Consider the following 19,250-nt stretch of genomic DNA (forward strand, 5'->3'; position numbering starts at 1 on the left):
TACCTTTTAGCTTAAAAAACCCAAACCAAACCCGAAACACGCACCCCTCTCCCAGTTATATTACAGAAGCCTTATACATTTCCTAAAAACATCAGAATGTACCTGTAGACATCTAAAGCTTAGGTATAAAAGTAACTGTGTTCTAGCAACTTAGTGAAAAGTAAAAACCAGTTTCCTAGGTATACCTGCTTATACCGTAGAGTACGCCTCTCCAATGTATTCCGGACAAAAGGGGACTTCCTTGGCAGAGTTGAACTGTCACTGTCACTGCGATACAGCTGATGAGAAAAGATATTGAAAATACAGGTTGCTTACAAGGTCATCTACAGTAAGACATCTGGATTATTCTTTTTCTTTTGAGATTTATTTTTAAAAATGCACTGAAACTGTCTTAAGCAACTGATTTTTTTCAGCTTTAGTTATTTATGAAGATTTATATATAAATATTAGTGCTTATACTGTATAGTTATAATAATTCAAGAAAACTTCAAAACCACCAGTGTTTTACAGCTAAGTTTCATCAAGCATTCTACTAAATATCCAAGACAATGTAATCTAAAAAAAAAAGGGGAGCAGAGAGTTAAAGGCAATATTCTTTCTTCCTAAAGCATTTACTGTCATGGGCACAAACAATACAGTCTTCCACTCTGCCGTCCCCCCCCCCCCCCCCGTTCCCCCCTCGTCCCCCCCCGATTTTAAGTAAATGCAGATCAAGTGAGGGTCTTTAACAATCTTTTCCTTTTTGCACTACCTTTGTTCTGGTGTGTGAGGGTGTTTTACTCACATTCCCTATATCATAAACAGATACAGAATCCAGAAATCAAACTGAAGAATTTGGAGGGGTCCATAGATGCACTGTGTGCAATGTAAATAAGAAAGCAAAAACCAGATCATCCTTGGTTTAGGAAAAAGCATAAAAAGTTAAAAATCACTACTTCATTTTCAAACTCAAGCTCTCAAAAGCTTATGAAAAGAGTACAATTAAAGCTGTGTGCATTCCACCAATATTGCAAAATCAATACCCATGTATTGATCTGCAACACTGTGAGCCAACTGCTTATAAGCCTTTTGCCATTGAACGTAGCAACCGGCTAACATGAGCTTGAAAACTGTTGTGCCGATCCTCAATTACTTGCACCAGTGCACTTTGGAATCCCACTGTAACAAGCATCCTATGACCAACATTCATGACAGCAACCAGAGTCGTAAGAATATTTACGCAGTAACTCTAAGATTATGCATTCAGTCCCCTTTCCCAAACTTTTAGGTACCTGAAAGTTAAACACGGCTTCGAAGCTAACTGTTTATACACCTCATTAGACAGCATTGTACCTCTGTAAAATCCATCACCCTAGCCTAACATCTAAGGTTGCCAGGGAAAAGAGTTTAGTATCTAATTTGTCATAGATTCTTAAATTTTAAAGGAAACAAATTCAGGTTTAAACTCTTAAAAAGAGCCAGGGGTCCTCTTCCCCACTGCAACGTTTAAATTCAATGAAAGATTATTCATTAGTATTAAAAAGTAGTACGTGTTTCTTATAAATGTAATAAAGTCTCAAGAAGAAATTATCAAAAATGTACAAAATACTTGTGTGGAGCCCCGCCCCACCCCTTCTTTTTAAGCCTTACTCACTCTGCAAACATATTGACTTCGTGCTCCTGGCGAGAAGGTCTGGGAACGAACAATAGTGCTACTGCGAACAAAAGCAGAACCCCGTGGCCTGCGGCTAGTTCTCTCTTTTGGAAGAATAGCAACTTCTTCAGGAAACAGATCTTCAGTGTTAGTTTCCTTATCCACCTAAAATTTCAATGAAAGAAAAATTTTTGTTTTTTCCTTATTTTCTCTCTCTCACCAAAAACAATCAGACATTACAACAATATCAAAAGTAAACAATTTGCCCTGCTAGCTAGGTTCAAGTTTTCATGAGCACTGAGACCAGAGGATGAATCACCTCGGTTTTTTAAAAAGTTCTGAAACTAGGTCATTCAAAATTATAAGATTACCTTTCAGAAGCCTTTGCTGGAACAGTAACAATTATGAGATGCAGTTATAACATGAATCATAGCTGCAGAGCACAAAGACTGCATTCAGCATTGGCAACTGGGCATTAACCAAACTACCACCCGATCTCCAGCCTCAACAGAAGAAAACTGAGTCACCTATCAATAAGCAAGGTGACTCTGAAGTAAGCAACCACCTTAAAAGTGGAGGAAGTCAAATGAAGAAAAGAAACTCAACAAAAGGGAACTGAAAGACTGTTGAAACAATGATACAAGAACACTATTCAGAAATACAGAAAACATACACTACTCTAGCAAAGCTTCCAAACTTTAAGATAACTCACTCCTCAGTAGGAGGTATGATCTTCCCTAAAGGCAACACAAATGGCTTACGTTCCTCTACTTCAATGGAAGTGTGCCGATTTCAGCTTGTTCAGGATTGTTTTCAATGTCTCATATCTTGATTACAAAAGATTTTAAATACATCAGTTTCAGCACAATTGTTCTGAAATTTTCAGCTGTATTTATTGTAACACTGAAACAGCAATGCAAGTCTTAAAACATTAAGCTTCTTCACAATTCCTTCAGAAATCCTTATTTCTAAGAGCGCTGGAATTTGATCATGATCTCTTCTGCTACAATTTCGGGTCAACACAGACATTTGATACGAGTACATATTTACAAATTAGATAAAAGCCACAGTAAAAATAGCTTGCCTTTTGATGTAAAAAACTAATTCTGCCCAGAAATAACCAGCAAGCAAACAAAAAAAACCATCCCTAAAGAGGGCATTTTTGACAACTCAAAAGGCACACGGCTGTCACGAAGGCAGTGCTCACACAGGGTTGTTAATGTAATTTCTGATTCTCTTCTCTCCTGATCAATTCGGACTCAGACTCAAGGAGCAGCAGTAACACTTTCTGTGTGCACCAGGCAGCATGGCAGTTTCTGTACTGCAGTGTTTTCTCTCATTACCTTTAGTGGTGGAGGCTGCATTTTTCCAGAACTGTACTGGCCTGCTTGAGTTGCAAACATGTGTCCAGCTAATGAATCCCCGCAAAATGGCTCTGGGTAAGGAGGACTAGTCTGGGTGCAATTACTGCATCCACTGTCAACAGATTCTGCTTGCCAACTCCTAAAGTCAGAACATCACAAGAATTTTGCAGGTATTAAAGAAACTCATGCAATTATGCATCACATTTATATATTTCATTATCTAGGTGTTTGTCATTTTTGACTATTATTTCTCTAATAAAAATACACAATTTTCAAAGGGAGAACATATCCTGCTTGCATTTCTGCAGATGCACAGACAAGCAAACACATTTCATGCCAAAACCAACCAAACAAATCATCTTCCCTAATTTTCTTAAAGCATACGTTCTGGTCTTTAAAACAATACTAAGAAAACAATAACAAAAACTAACTCATGTAACAAACTAGGAGTATTATTAATGATGAAACAGCATTGTAATAAACCCTGAAATAGTAAGAGCTGTGTTGCATGTTCACTCCATAAGCATGGCAATGCATATCTTTCTTTGACAGTTTCCCATGTCACCACAAAATTATTTTTTTTTTTTAGTACAGTGCTGTTGCAAACCCATTACAGTTGCCTCCCTAGAAAAGTTTCTGTCTGATATAATGTTTTCCCACTCCCCAAATTCCAAGTCCTCTAAACTCAGCCAGCTATTCAAATAAGGTTTTCTCCTGTTTGCACATCATCATAACAACAGAATTTTATACTTGTAACACTAACAGGAAGCAGATCTCAGAATAAGGACCTGCTGTATTTCAGGCTATACCCACAGTGTAAATATCACTCGGCTGTTTGATGAGGTGTTTAAACGACTATTTTTACCTTTCTGATATGGCTTCTGCCTGATCTTCCTTTCTTTCCATCTCCAGGATTTCCTCCTCTGTGTACTCCAGTTTCACTCTCTCTTCTGCCAACTCTCTCTCAACTGCTTCCAGCTGGGCAGTTGTCCTAGCTAACAGGGCTGTCACTGCATCCTGAAAGGTAAACTAGACTTCAGATAAAACTGTTTGAACAAGCCATTGTGTTTAATGTATATTATTCAGAGAAAATGAAATAAAAACATAGCCACTGTATGTTCCTTAAAAAAAAAACAAACAAAAAACCCAAACCCCCAAAAAAACCCCAAACGCCCAAAACCCCCCAAAACCACACACACACCCCAAAAAAACCCCAAAACAAACACACACACCCCAACCCCAAAACATCTGTCCTGAATCTTAATGATCAAAAAGTATGTGGTGTTCCATAAATGCAACTTCTCACAGAAACCAGGCAGACTTCATCTCACTGTGGAGCGTTATCCAGCAAGTTAGGTCTGAAGAGACCTCCGGAGGTCACCTAGTCTGATGTCCTGCCCAAAGCAAGGACAGCTTCATAGCCACATCAGGTTGCCCTGGGCCCAGTCAAGGGCTGAAAAATCTCCAAGGATGGAAATTGCACAACCTTTCTTGACAACCTCTTGAAGTGCAGTGGCAGAAATTTTTAATGAGTTTTAGTTAGTTGGACTGGAAGTGTGCATACAAACATACACAGAGTACTATTTCAAGCACCTGTCCAGACATGATCTAGCTTTTAATTATTCTTTTAAAATCCAGCTCTTGCCACAAGAGCTAAATCAAGGTATCACCTCTGTGCCCCAGGTAAGATCACAACCAACCACCCAGCAGGTCAAATAAAGTAAACAAAGCACTTTTTCAGAGCCATACTGTTTTAACTCTAGTTACATTTCCAGAAGACCGGGGAATACTTTCTTCACACTGGTTTTTGTTCTTTGCTCTCTGGGGGTCTGAACCAGTGAAGATCTGAACAGAATACCAGTGAAGCTGCATGTCACCAGAATTCTCTGCATCAGTCAGGTTTATCTGAGCAATGCCCTGTAAACAACAAAAAGCATTGACCACAATAAGGTAAACATACAGTGCAGGATAGACACCTTCTCATTTAAAGAGTATTTTACTTACAATGTAAAAACCCCACTTTACCAAATACTAATAGTGTCTCTTAAAAATAGACAGTTTTGTTCTGTGTTGTTATGATGTCTAAGATACTGAATTTCTTGCCTCTTGCTTACTACCAGAAAGGACCAGAGTAGATACTAAATTTTTTGAAGTTGAAAAATGAAATTTGTATGACTGATGTAGGTATGATTGTTACAACTGACAACTCTTAATATTTTATTTAAAAAACCCTCTCAATTACATATCTGATTTCTACATTTGCTTAAATTAGTATTACTTTAACAATATTACTTTAATCTGTTTTCTTTTGAGATAACTATATTCTGAGATAGCCTTCTATTCTCTGATCCTCAGAGGCATCTTCCAAAGGGGAAAAAATGTCATGTAAAACAATTTTTTTTCCTGCCTATTTACATCATAAGGTAGTCAAATGGGCTATAAAGCCATTTTTCCACTTTCCAAGCCAGCCTTACATCCCCCAGAATCAGGTGAAAACAGGTTTAATGGAGGCTTCCCACTAAAAGTATTCCCAACTTCAAAGTAGCCCTACTCCATCCATCCATTCATGTAAGAAATTTCTGAGTGGTGTTGACCGAAATGAAAAAGAGCTGTGAGCAAATCCATGCCTTTTTCTTTTTTTGAATCAGTTCACTAGCTGGACCTAGCGATGATTTTTTATTAGCTAGCCTTAATTACTGCTTTTGGCTTTATCTGGCTGTCTCTACAACCTGTTCATTTCCATACTAATGGACCACATGCTAAGAATGTTTTCATTTATACCACTGGAAAAAATCATGGAAAAAATGTTTTAATCTCTCACAGAACAAATAGCTGGATGCAATGATTCTAATTGTAAAGGCAGTAGCAAATGTATACAGAAACCGCATTCAACTTTAAGCAGGTAAAGAAACAGTTAGTTAGAAAATAATAATTAAAAAAAAATCATCATATTGTTTTTCCAAGATGAATGTTCCCTGGGGCTCTGTTTAAACAGGTGTATAAAGGACAATGGAGAAAAGTTTTTGAGACTAACAAAAGAATGTCATATCGGGATACAACATGTTACTGAGAACGTCGTTTTATGTCAGTATATTGGATGCTACAAAGAGAGATACCTTTTCTTTTATACATAAAACAGAGATGTCTTCTAATTATCTACTTGTTCTGACACACTGTAAGAAAGAAACATGTATCGAACACTCACGCTTTTGCATCAGAGTTGGAAAACGTATAAGACATGCTGGGTTTGGTTTTAGAGGCAGAGGTGAAAGCTGTTTTCTTGTCACCAATATTGGAAGAAGCATACGTTGACTCTTAAGATGTCTGACACTCCCCTACACACCGCATTTATTAAGCGGCTAAGAAAGCATGCCACAGAAGCTGTTACTACAAAGTGAATGACTAATTGGGTAGAAAATTACCATCGAACCCAATTAATAATTATCAGTACTGAAAGGACTAATTAATATTTCGCCTCCACCTCAAGATTTGGAGGGCGCTCAAAAGGATGAAGAAACCAAGGTGGCTCTGCTAGCGGTCTGTCACGTGCCTGCTCTGATGCATTTGTTAACAACTGGGATAGCAGAATAGTAAAAGCATTTATGAATCTCTCGGTGATGTCAAACAGAGGGATTGTAAAATTTATGAGAAAAGGATCGGAATTTAAAATTATGTTAAAAAATGGGATGGATGTTCTGAAATAAAAACATGGAATGCAAAAAGACAAATATTACAATCAAGAAGAAGAATTCAAATAAATTAAGACATGGGGAATAATTGTTTGGTCAGGGCTGTAAAAGATCAGAAACTGGGAGTGAAACAGCAATGCCATGTGATCGCCAAGAAAGGCAATCGCATTTCTTTGATGTTTTAACATGAGCTATATATGCTAACCATGGAAAATAACAACTCCCTTATCTCAACATTGATGAGGCCACCAGGGAAGAAATAAGCTAACTTAAGGAAGCACAGTTTCAGAAAGCTGTAGGAAAACTGAAAGAGATCTTTCAGCAAGGCAGGGCATATGAGTAGAAGTTTGAGGGAATGGAAAGACCATCCCACAAATTTAGTAGATCTACTTCTCTATGTAAGCGAAGTTTAGAACTATTTGCCTGAATATTTTTTTCTCCCCCCCCCCCCTCCCTGTTTTGTACAAAAATGTGTTTAGCTTAGGATAAACTCCAGCCTGGCTTCTGCATTTAGGAAAGCATTTAACTGGCATAATCTAATTGAAAAGAATGCAGTCATCAAAAACGTCAGAAATATAGGGATGAACAAATGGATGGAAAAAATTGTAATCTCAGTGGAAGAGATTTTGAAAGACAATTATAGAGGCCATCACAGCAGTTCCACAGAGAGGTAGCAAATGATTCCTCAGTTTGAGAAAATGCTTATTTTCAATTTACAGCAAGAGGGCAACAATCATCATGTTTAAATACATACTTCAATGCACCTACCTTAAGAAACCATGGCATTGTTTCTCTCTTTTTGAGTGGCATTGTTAACTTACGCTAAAGTATGTTACCAACTACTATAGACAAATATTTCTAACAAAACTACACTAAGACTATGAAAGAGAAAAAAATCCTACCAACATAACTTGAAGGCCTATCATTTTTTGCTAATTCACTAATAGCAGTTAAAATAAAAGCACCCTAAACTTAGATGGACTTGTGTCAATATAAAGATGCTTTACACTGAAATAGCTATTTAGCTTCCCAGAGGAACAGGCTATACCAGTATAAAGCATTTTACACCAATATATCCAGCCCGTTCTCGAGATGCTTTCTCTTTCATTAGGTTGTAGTGCAAAAATGACAAAACTTCCCACTGTGGACAAGACCTTGAGTCAGCTTCCATCAACATTAAGACCACTGTTTATATAAGATGCTACCTAGTTTTAAAGGTGGACTAACAAACATGCATTCTTGACCAGTTTGCTCAAATAAACACCTCTTATCCATAGTCCAGCATGACAGTGAGATGCCTGTACCTCTTAACTACTTTGATAGGCTTAAAAAAATTTTCACTAATCCATTAGAACACCTCACTGAAATGCCAGCCCACTGACTTCAAAATAGCCAGGATATCAGCCCCAAGGCAGATTTATTTAAGTATATTTACATTTGAAAATAGCTAAATGAAGTTAACATTTAACACATCTAGAGTTAACACAGTTAACACACGTAACCTATTTAAACAACTGCTACATTTATTTGAATGCATCTACATCAGACGTCCCCATCAGTTTAAAGTAAAAGGTGTAACAGAAACTGGCCTGGACCACTATTGTCCTGCAACAAGGTTAAGATTGATGTAACAGTAGTCTTCTTGGACCACTGTTATATAGCAAGAAGGGAGTTGTAATCTTTTTATTAGGAAACTATTTTACTTATACTGATTCATCATGCACATGTTACAGTGCCATGCAGAAACAGAAGTCTTGAGCACACTGTAGTCTAAAAGCTGACAGATGAAGTCTTTGGGGAAAAGTTTCATTTTTAGACAATGCTTTCCCTCTTGCACCAAAATTTAGCAATGGCAGATTTTTCAACTTTCCCCAAAGCAGGCATTTGTAAGAAATGCATTAAATAAAAAAAGAATTAACTTCTTATCTACTAAATCCCATAGCAATGAATGTAAATGTTATACCAATTTTCAATATGCCTCTGCAATGTAACAGTTAAATAGTACACATAACATTACTTTCAACACTGCTTAAAACGCTCCAATTCTCAACCTCTGCTAATGTTGCTAATTATTTCCAAGACTCTGTAACCTAAAATGCACATATTTCAACTTTTTAAAAATCCCGCCTTTCACAGATACTTATGTATTTTTTATTAACACAACCATAATTACATATGTGAACAGACACATTAACATAACTCTGTTGGCACTTCTTATGGAAAAATAAAGTCTTCACTTTCTCTTTTCAATCTCAAAAATTATTCCTTAAGTAAGTTTAGTTTCCCATATCACAGAGCTTTTTAAGAAAAAGGACCACTTACCAACAGTTCTTCTTGTTGCTGATGGTCAACTGAACAGATATACAGCTGCAGTGATTTTAATTTCAAAACACTTGAATGCACAGGGATTCGGAAAACTTCATTAAATATTAACGGAGTTTGGAATTCCAAAGCTCTAGAGCAGTAAGTGGTTGGTGTGCCTGACTCAAGTGGTGGCAAATAAACTCTCACGTGACTGGGAACAGCAAAATAGACAAATAGTACAGTTGAGATAAAGAAAGCTATTTTGCATTTCTTAAAATCAAGCTAAGCAAAAACATCAGTGTAACTTCTACGTTAATAATCTGCTCTGGAATCTCTTCGTTACAGGAGTTTACTTTGTATTCTTAACACAGAAGAACTGCAAAGCTGATTTGGAAACCCTACCTTTTTCTAACTAAAACTAATTTTTTTGGAACTTTGTGCTTAAACAGTCACCAAGTGGCATTTGAGATGCCCCGAGGTATCCGAGGCATCTACATGGGGCTAGCAAACACGACATAGGATCTATGGGAGAGCTACGGCCTTCCTGAGCAGCAGCAGCTGGAGGCCAGGTGCTATGCTATGATATTTCAAATGGAAACACATGCCTATGTTTAGGCGATTGAATTGCCCTGGTGTCACTGATCCATTTCTCCCTTCCACCCACTAAGCATACCTTTCCCCCTGCCCCTTAAGAAACTCAGCACAAAAGGATAGCAAAAGAAGCCTACAATCATTGCACCCACCTGTCATCTTAAAAAACAAATTTAAATATCTGGTACCATCTCATTTGAGACTCCAAGCCAAAAATCAAAATCCAAAACTATTTTAATCTGACAGAAGGCAGCAGAGCTACTTAGAGAAGTTGTTTCTGTGTTCTCCCTGTTCTGACTGCTTGTCCAGCCCCTGCAATATCCTGGTTTTTGCCATACTTTCCCTCGTGCCAGCAAACAGCTTCATGCAACTGTGTTGTGAACCAGATTAGAAAACTTATCTGGGTTAAAAAGCTAACCTAGCAAAAATAAGGCTTAAGGATTAAAAGAATCCAGCTCAGAGGCTCACTCAAGTTGACTACACAGCTGCATGAACTCTTACACCACCACCACCGAGTAAATGGTTAGAGGACAACTGGAAAAGCTCACTGTGGTGGAACTGCCGTGCTGCCATGTGGAGCATCAGTTAGCTAAACAGCTTTACATGATGCAAGAAGAGAGCAATCCAACTCCTCCGTTCATCAGCTGCTGCAGGTAAGTCCGCCCCCCGTAACTCTGATTCAATGAATGCTCAGTTGCATGGAGGAATTCATTAAACTGGCTAAAAGCTTTTTCTGGTTTTGGTAAGATAAACTTCTTTTTTGACCAGTCAAACCAATTGATTTACCCTGCAGCCATGCAACTGATTGATTCCTGTGCAAGTGGTTAACAGGGAAGGATGGGGAACAGAACTGCCTTTTTGAGAGTTGCTTAGATACCTGACTGCCTTGATAACAATGTCCAACAAACCCTCTGGAGTCTTTTTTTACCTTGCTGACTCTACTTGACTTTGTTCAGATGACACTTACTTATTTTTCCAATTACAAGGCAATATGGCTGAGTACTACTCAATACTCACATTTTTTCCCTATAGCACGCCCTTGCACTCACACTGAAAACAAAGCAAAAGACCGACACTGATGCACTCACTGATACGAAGAATTTCCACTAGAGGTTTGCAGAGTTAGCAAGATCAAGTGTTCTCAACAAAGATCAACTCATTCAGTGAGATGTATGTCAATTTAACAGCTCCCACAGAATGACTTATATTACAACATAACAATGTTATCACACCTTCATTTTCCACAGTTTTCAAACAACCTCTCCCAGAGATAAAGATCAACAATTTTCACGGGTCAAGTTTCTTTAAAATATGTTAAGATACATATCACTAGATAAGACTGTGTTTTATGGCAACATTGCCATTATTTAAGAAACATTTATTAGAATAAACTAAGCAACTTTCTATATAATGCAATACAGAATTTGAAAAAGTAGCACAGGCCGACAGAGGTTAAAAAAATTCAACTGTTTGTACTGATTCTCAGCTAGTATTTGTGCTAAAATTACCTTCAAAAGGTGTTTCACAGATATTCAAGGAGAGCAGTAATGGCCACAAAAGCTTGCAGAGGTCCTGGTTTTTTGTTTTTTTTCTTTTGGTTAAGATAAAGGGCAAGGTATCTCTCTCACTGATTAATATAGACGTTACAGTAGAAATTTGAGGGAACTACACTAAGCTGCTTCTGGGATACATCGCAGATGAGCTGCAGAAAAGTTGTACAGGAAATAGTATTTCTGGAATACTGCAAATAACGTAGACAGCTTTTGGGCCAGAAGGCATGGGGTGATGGATGCATGACTTTGATGTTTTTGAACAAACATTCCTGTGCATAATAAACACGTAAGAACATGGGTCGTTAGAGACTATGCTTGTTACCTGACCATTATGACAGAGATTCTACAAAAGGGACACCTTGTGTCCATAAAATTAACCCTATCCTCATGTAAACTAAGACATACCATCTTCTCCAGAAATGGCTTAATTTTGCATGAAAGCAAACAAATTTGTGGTATTTACCATTGTGGCACAAAACAAGAAATGATCAGACTTTGGGTGAAATTTAAGCTTACATTTTGCAGTTTTCTTTAACAACTAGACTACTGAAGTTCTTCAGCTGTAATACATGGACTAACAGACATTCGCTTCCACTGTCATGCCTGGAAAACAAATTTCCTGTGTTAGTCAACAAGCATCAATACTTTGCTTAAGAGATGGAGATGAAAGACTAAAAAGATTTTAAGAATGTAAAAGCACCTTTTGCTGTTAAACAAATCTCTTAATCAGTTTGAATCAAAAGCAATTACAGATATCACTCTCTGGTAGCAGAACATTATTAATAATATTAGCTACAGTAACAAAGTTATCAGAACTAAGATAATTAAACATTATTCAATTTGAAAAGAATAATATTCCCTACTGTGACTCTTGATAGCGAAGAGGTTTTATAAAATACACTCCTTGGTTTAAACAGTTACACCATATGCATGTATGTGTGTGTGTGCACATGCGCGCACATATGTAATGCATCGGTTACATTAGACAAATCAGCCTGCATTATTTTCATGGGTTAATGAAAATAAATAAAAAATTCTACTCTTTCACATCAGCATGAATTTTGAAATGGAACTAACAAACCTGGCTGAGATTTGGAAACGCCCAATCTTCAGAATTAGTCTTCCAAGGGGTAGAGACGATTCTGGAGGGCTGACTTAAGATACGACATCCTGCCTTGCACTCCTATAATCTGCCCTTCCCCACGCTCCTCCCACTACTAACAATAGCATGCCCTAAGCACAGGACTTCAAAGCTGTATTTGGGAGCTGTATTTGTATTGGTGTCTCTTCATCTGTGATTTTCCTAAGGTAATCCTCCTTCATCTGGCATAAAAGTCAGATCTCGCACAGAGACGTATCCCTATATCCACATACTCATTAATGGGCCAGACAATGAAAATGCTACTGAAAGAAGTAACGAAGGCCCTTTTATCAGCCAGCATTGAAAGGACACTGAATGAACTGTAGTTAAGGCACATCCCCAGCAGAAAGTGGCATGTGATGACTAATCTGTACATCCACTGAACTTTGGCTTTCAATTCAGAAACTTCTCAAAACTATCCACTGCAGTTAAGTTTATTAGAAAGTTAAAAACCAAAACCAAGAAAACTAGTGAGCAATTCCTGCTGAGTTGACAGGGGGAAAGAGGAGTAACACTACTCACAGAAAACCAACATGTATTTGCGGTTCTTCACTACTGGCAGCATCACCATAAACAGGCTCTTCCAGATCTTCATTCCTGCAGGAACAGAAAGTACTGTAAACTACATACTGACCTAAGCTGTTAGAACATAATGAAATGAACATTTATTTTGTGATTTATGAATATAAGCAATTGTTTGGTAATACAGGAGGGACTGGTAATACAGAAGGGATTAAGAAGGGATTACGGTTGGACTCAATGATCTTAAAGGTCTTTTCCAACCTAAATGATTCTATGATTCTATACGATATCTATTTAAAAACACACAGAAGTAGTAATTCACAATTTCAAAAAATGAGTTTTCAGAATACCTCTTTCAAGATATTTAGGGTAGTTTGATATTTAGTCTGCCTTCCATTTCTCTTTAGCATCCTCAAAATCTTATCTTCTTCCCAGTTACTGTTTATTGTGTTAAAACAATTGTATAAAATAGCACGTCTTTACCCATCCTTCAAACACTTGGTCAACCTACACATTTTTAGATTTTCAGCAGTTCACATATTTCTTCCTTGCAGTTATACTTTTATCACATGCTACTCAGAATTGTAAGTCGCACTCTGTGTAATTTTATTTTGTTATAGATGATTGAAATAAAATTACTGATTTACGACTAATAAGCTGAGAAAACTATCTTTCAAGGGAAAAGTATATTGTGTTAAAATGTTAGAGACAATAAAGTGAAAGGGACTTGGCACTTGTGAACATGACGGTGGAACTGGATGCAAAAAGCTTCTTTCCTTTAAAACATGCAATCTAATGTTCTTACGTTACTAAGAATTAGCAATTTTGAAAGCGTATTCAGAAGTTTACAACGAATTCTTTCAGACCGTGTGGTAGAACAGGAATATTCCCAGCTTACTATGCATTTATACACCTGACCTTTTGCTTAAAGCTTCAAACACGCCACTGTCACTAGCCAGTGAATGATCTGAGAGACATGCTGAAACTCGCCTGGCTCTCCTCTCCGATCTTCTACCACTGTCTCCTCGCAGAGTTACAGCTGTCATGGAGAAAAAGTAAAGACAACATCAGCTCAAGGCCACCTCTTAAAAATTAAACAAGAAACATTTATTGTATCAAAACTGGTGGCAAAACAGTTGGCACAAACACAGTTCATTGCCTTTTCATCTAACTTTAAGTTAAAAACCTAGAATACAATCGACAGGAGATTTTCTGTGGGAGAATTAAGGAAGGAAGTTGGTGGCTAATTTCTCTCTGACAAGACTAAGTATAAACCAATTGCATTGTTATTAAATGCTTTTCTGGTAGAATAATCCCTCCTGGAGGAAGACTTACATTAAGTACACATGATATCCTAAACTTTTAAGATTTACCTACTGAACATACAATAGGCTGAAAACAAACACAGAGACTAATTCTTTTAAGAAGTTATCTGATAACACAATGTGAGGTTTTGTTCTCATTTGTTTCCTAATACAAAGTCTCAAAGCATACTGTTTATACCATTGCATAATAGCAGCTTTTATTTACAGTCTGAGAAGCATTATCAAAAAGAACCAGCGCTTTCCAACTCACTCAGACCACTGTTTTTTCAAATTCTTGGTGAATGACTTTGAAAACTGACTGGGGGAGGAGGAAGCAATATTCAACCCCCTCTTCCACCCTTCCTCGAATCACCAGCAACACCATAAATAGCGACTCAGCAATCATTTTCATGTTGTAAGCACATCAACAAAAATGATGTTACACATCAGGTTTTGCAAAGGCAAGTAGGTATAGCAGCTACCAATCCATTAAGGTAGGTGCACAAGTTGTAATGCTGAAGAATTGTATAGGTTAAGGTTTTGACACTTCAATGACAGCTCCTAACTTGAGGTTGTTTTCTTTTGCATCCTAGAGAGAACCATTAAACAGACTGGTAGAAGTGCAGTTTCTTCACTGTGCAGTGAAGAACTTTTGCCAACTTTCCCCCCTTTTGCTTAAGGTTCAATGACTGTCCTCAAAGCAGAAAAGCAACGGCAAAGAGGTGCCACTTCAGAGGTAGGGAAAGCATCTTATTTGCTTCTACCCATGCTGAGAAACTTAAACCAGACAGCACGGAAGTATTCCCAGTTTTAGCAGACACCATTTGGAGTGACAGTAGCACTGTGCACATCACACTGGAGGCAAGCACCAACTGACATTTACTGCTTACTACCCCAACTACGGATGAAACACACCTTACTCAAAGTAACAACTCGTTAAGTAACTCTGTTACATGTTATCTTAAGGCATCAAAAATAAAAGGCTGGTACCTAATCAGTAGGTTTTCTTCAGCAGAGCACCAGCCAACAGCCTGAGCTCCACCTGCAGAGCGCAGCTGAGGTACAGACAACTGTGCCACCCCTCTGCATGGGACCCATCTCACTTCCCACCCAAGCACCCCCAGGACAGGACATCAGGAATTGAAGCTTGATTAAAAATCCCCCAAATTAATACAACCACGCCGCTGCTGTCAACAGAAGTGTCTGGCTAAGGTTAGCTTTAACTCACTGTGGGACTGGCAAACAGCATGCACTGAGCCCAGCAGTCCTGCGCTGGCCCAAGGTACGTTCCTTTTATCAAGGGCACCAACAGCACAAAATCCCAGAAGATATTCCAAAAACCATGGGGTCCTGTTTGGAGCTAAAATTCCCTGGTTCTGTTCCAGAATGTCCAAAAAAACCCCAAGAAAGATGTCCCATAAACTGGACAGAGCCAGTTCTCTGCCCTTTTGGATCCATAAGTAGCCCTACAGACCCCTCCTCTCCAAATCCAATGAAGGATTTAGCCATCTTCAGCTGTGCAGCGAATGTATCTGCTGACCAGGGACATCCCAGTCTGCATTTGTCTCTGTGCCTGGAGAAAGAACCACCTGTCCTTCCCCCCTGCCCAAATACAGCATCCCATCCTCATTGTACATCACACATCGTGCAGTGTTACTCATTTCATCCTCGTCACAAATGAGAGCCAAGTTCAAGCTAGCTCGTAGAAAGCAAAGAAACTGTATTTGAACCACACTCTTCTCCATATCACTTGTACAAAGTGGTGGGTTTGGTTTTTGGTTGGTTTTTTTTCTTTTTTTTTTTTTTTTAAGAACTTTTAATTTGGTGAGCCCACCTCTGAGTTCTGTCACTGTTATTTATGCAGAATCAAAACTAGCACTCTGTAGAGACATCTTTTAATGTGAAAGTTTCCCCAATAATTTTACATCACTGGAAAGAGGCTGAACTTCACAAAAGTGTATAAATTTTGTATGAAAGTGCTTCTATAATTTCTGTACTAATTTCAACAAGTTACACTAGGATGACTTCTTTTTGTAAATAAGCCTTTGGCTCACCCCTCCGTGTGAACGCTTTGTATAGATGTAGCGGATGAAAGACCTCATGGGCTCTCTGCTTTGGAGGTTCATGTTCTCAATTTGTCTGGAAGGAAAAATTGGTCTGAAGCACCAATATGATGACATGAAAAACTGACATGTTACAACAATGTTGTAACTTGACAATGATTTGCCTGCTGCCTGCAAGCCATGGAAGCATTCGATAACATCTGGACAATCCCAGCGAATTTGGGAGAGATGCAAACACCAAAACATGCCCATGACTAGGAAAAAAAAAAGTCAGCAGGAAAAATTGGTCAAGAAGAAAGAAACATCAGATTTTTGTTTAAACAGAACAAGGTTTAGCACAGGTTACAGACCTTCCAATGCTGGAAGCTAAAGAATTGTTTAAAAATAAAGTTTCTAAGATAGATAATTACCTTTCATTTTCTTATTTAAATAACAAAATCAGTGAGCAATATATATGAATTTTCAGAACTACTGGGTGCCAAAGCTTGATAAACATAAGACAGCCCTGATTAAAAGAATATTCTCAGGTGTCATTAGTTGAAAAAGTAAACTTCAAAGGAAATGTTGGTGTCCAAGATTTCATTAGCTAAAAAACCATAAATAAATCTAAAGCATGTTTCACAAGCTTAGGAGACTACAAATACCGCACGTCAGCTCAAAATGCACTAATAAAATAGTCAAACACTCCCATAAAAACTTAATCAGAGACACAAACAGACCTTACCTACCATGATGCTGTCAGGCATTACTATGATATAATAAAGCTGAAGCTCGCAGAACACTTTTTCCAGGAATTTAAACTACAGCCATGAATATACTGTTTAGTTGACATAGCAAAAAATTAAGTATGCCATAATGATTAAACAGATACAGCACAATATCAAACAAAACCAAATGTAGCAAAATCTCTTGTTTCTTCACATGCAACTCAAAAAAACCAAAACAACAACCAACACTTCACACACAAAAACACACTGGGAATTACAGGCAAAATCAGCACAATAAGTAATTTCAGGTTCACTTACAGTGAATTTTTCTGTTGTGCCGCATGAGAAACAAGACAAAATGAAAAGCACACAATGATAAATCATCTTTTAGATCTATGACAATATTTTGCGAACAAGAGATTATTTAGGCATTAAAGGAAACTTAGCACTTGAAAGATTATTTTAGGATAGAGAGGACGAGATAGTGAAGATATTAAAGCCCAATATTTTATTAACATGTTTCCTCCCACTCCCAGCTTTATAAATACGATGGATTTAACCTCTCAGGCATATTCCCTCCATTCACACATGCTAACGTATTTCACAGTATGTCCCTGAGACAGATGCAGAACAATAAAACAGCAGATCAGCAACTGAACATCAAAATTACAGTTCCTGAAGAGCTCCTTGAACTTGCTCAAGTGCTGCTTCAGATAAACCCTCCCAGCCCCCGGAATTTGCAAAAATTACCTTATGTTTTGTCTAGTGAAGGAGCAGGCAAAAGATTTGTCCGAGCTGAGACTTACTGGTTTTCCAGCATCGCATTATGCTACTAGACCATTGGGTGGCAGCAACAAAGCACACTGCATAGTACCTTAGTGAAAACCAAAACCCCCCAACATCTGGGGGTTCTCTAACTGTGATATATGAGCTTAATGTTCCATCATGTTCTTCAAGAAAAGAGTACAAAACCAAAACAATTTCAAAACTTCCAACTGCTACTTGCAAGCAACTGCATTACAACTGCAAACCCACCAGCTAGTGAGTGTGGAGCTCAAAGTAGTCATGACTCCAGCCAAAAATCAGAAAGGTTAAGCAAATTTTTCTTAAGCAATTGTTTTCCAATTCAAATATTAAGGACAAAAACAAAACAAACTCAAAAAAAGACAGCCTGGCTACCTTTTAACCATACATTTTTCCTCAAAAAGTAACACAAAGCACTCTGTTCTACACAGAGAAAAGTTGTAACCCCTGGACTAGGAGCTGGAGCTGGACACTGCAGCAGTGACAGCAGGTAGCACACTCGTGTTCTGCCAGAGGTTTTCAGAGAAATGTGAAATGTGTAGAAACGTGACAGAGAAAGGAGAAAAGGAAAACCGAAGCAGGAACTTCAGCCTCATCCTATTGCTCCCTAGGCCCTCAGAGCAGGCCTTCATTTCTAGGAAACACATACGAGCTATAAATGAACTACTAACATAGTTTCACTTACCACAATGGGTGAAGACATGCTGTGGTCTGATCTGAGGTTTAAAGAAAGCCTCAGGAAGCCTCTTCATGGCACTAATTTAAGCACAAGCTTACATGCTGGTCTCTGGAATTCTGTTTATTTTGGTCTGAAAGTTGCAATATGGGCACTAAAAATGTTTACATCTAGTAAATGTAAACACTGCAGCAGTATCTTCTGGCAATGCTAGCTGCCTTAAGGAAAGTAGGTAAGTCTAAACGCAAATGCTGTTCAAGCAATACAGGCTTTTTAGCACAGTGATGACATTTTCTTTTTAAAAATAAAAGTTGAAAGCTTTTCCTTAGATACTGTCAATGTTCCTTCTCATTATCACTTGACAAATAAGATTTTGGTAGGATAATATGATACATTCTCTGGTTATATTTCACATTACTCCTGATGTTTTAAGTCCCGAATGCAACATTCTACGCAATTGCTAACACAGAATTCTGGATATAGAAATGGGATGGGAATTACAATCCTTAATATTAAAAACATTCTCTAAAAGCCCTTCTCTACTGGTATGGTTTTATTAGAAATACAAACAAGCCAACACACAAAAATGTCACCATGAAGGAATACTCTTCATTTTAACAGCAGTTCTTCATTTGATTGATTAAAACAGGAAAAGAAATTTCTCATGTGCCTGTATGCTCAGGTTTTTAAATTTGTTTTGTTTTTTGAAAAGGTTCCTGTTTCCTCTTTTGATCTCTCTAATTTATGTTTCTCAACTGTAGTGCCTCAGAAGCTTCCACCAATGCAAGCTAAAGCAGGTCCATCAACTTCACAGTCAAGCGGGAAAAGGAGACTCAACAGTATGTGTGCTGTGGTAACTGCACACATCGCTCCTCTGCGGTCACAGATTCTCTGAGACA

General features: G+C 37.9%; 1 protein-coding gene across 4 annotated transcripts in view; it reads right to left on the reverse strand.

Annotated features, from left to right (window-relative positions):
- WWC3 (WWC family member 3) overlaps positions 1-19,250 on the reverse strand; it is a 105,901-nt gene that overhangs the window by 5,968 nt on the left and 80,683 nt on the right. For 2 of the 4 annotated variants that reach the window (XM_076357755.1, XM_076357764.1), the window contains exons 12-20: positions 13,716-13,836; positions 12,798-12,872; positions 11,651-11,737; positions 9,009-9,201; positions 4,747-4,914; positions 3,863-4,014; positions 2,977-3,136; positions 1,634-1,798; positions 186-278 (exon numbers count right to left, since the gene is read on the reverse strand). In XM_076357755.1, the coding sequence (XP_076213870.1) occupies positions 186-278; positions 1,634-1,798; positions 2,977-3,136; positions 3,863-4,014; positions 4,747-4,914; positions 9,009-9,201; positions 11,651-11,737; positions 12,798-12,872; positions 13,716-13,836 (1,214 nt within the window). Of the gene's footprint in view, positions 1-185; positions 279-1,633; positions 1,799-2,976; positions 3,137-3,862; positions 4,027-4,746; positions 4,915-9,008; positions 9,202-11,650; positions 11,738-12,797; positions 12,873-13,715; positions 13,837-19,250 lie in introns of all 4 variants that reach the window. The other 2 variants (XM_076357785.1, XM_076357775.1) reach the window with 2 other exon arrangements.

The sequence above is a fragment of the Aptenodytes patagonicus genome, chromosome 1 (genome assembly GCF_965638725.1).
Source record: "Aptenodytes patagonicus chromosome 1, bAptPat1.pri.cur, whole genome shotgun sequence".
Lineage (NCBI taxonomy): Eukaryota > Metazoa > Chordata > Aves > Sphenisciformes > Spheniscidae > Aptenodytes > Aptenodytes patagonicus.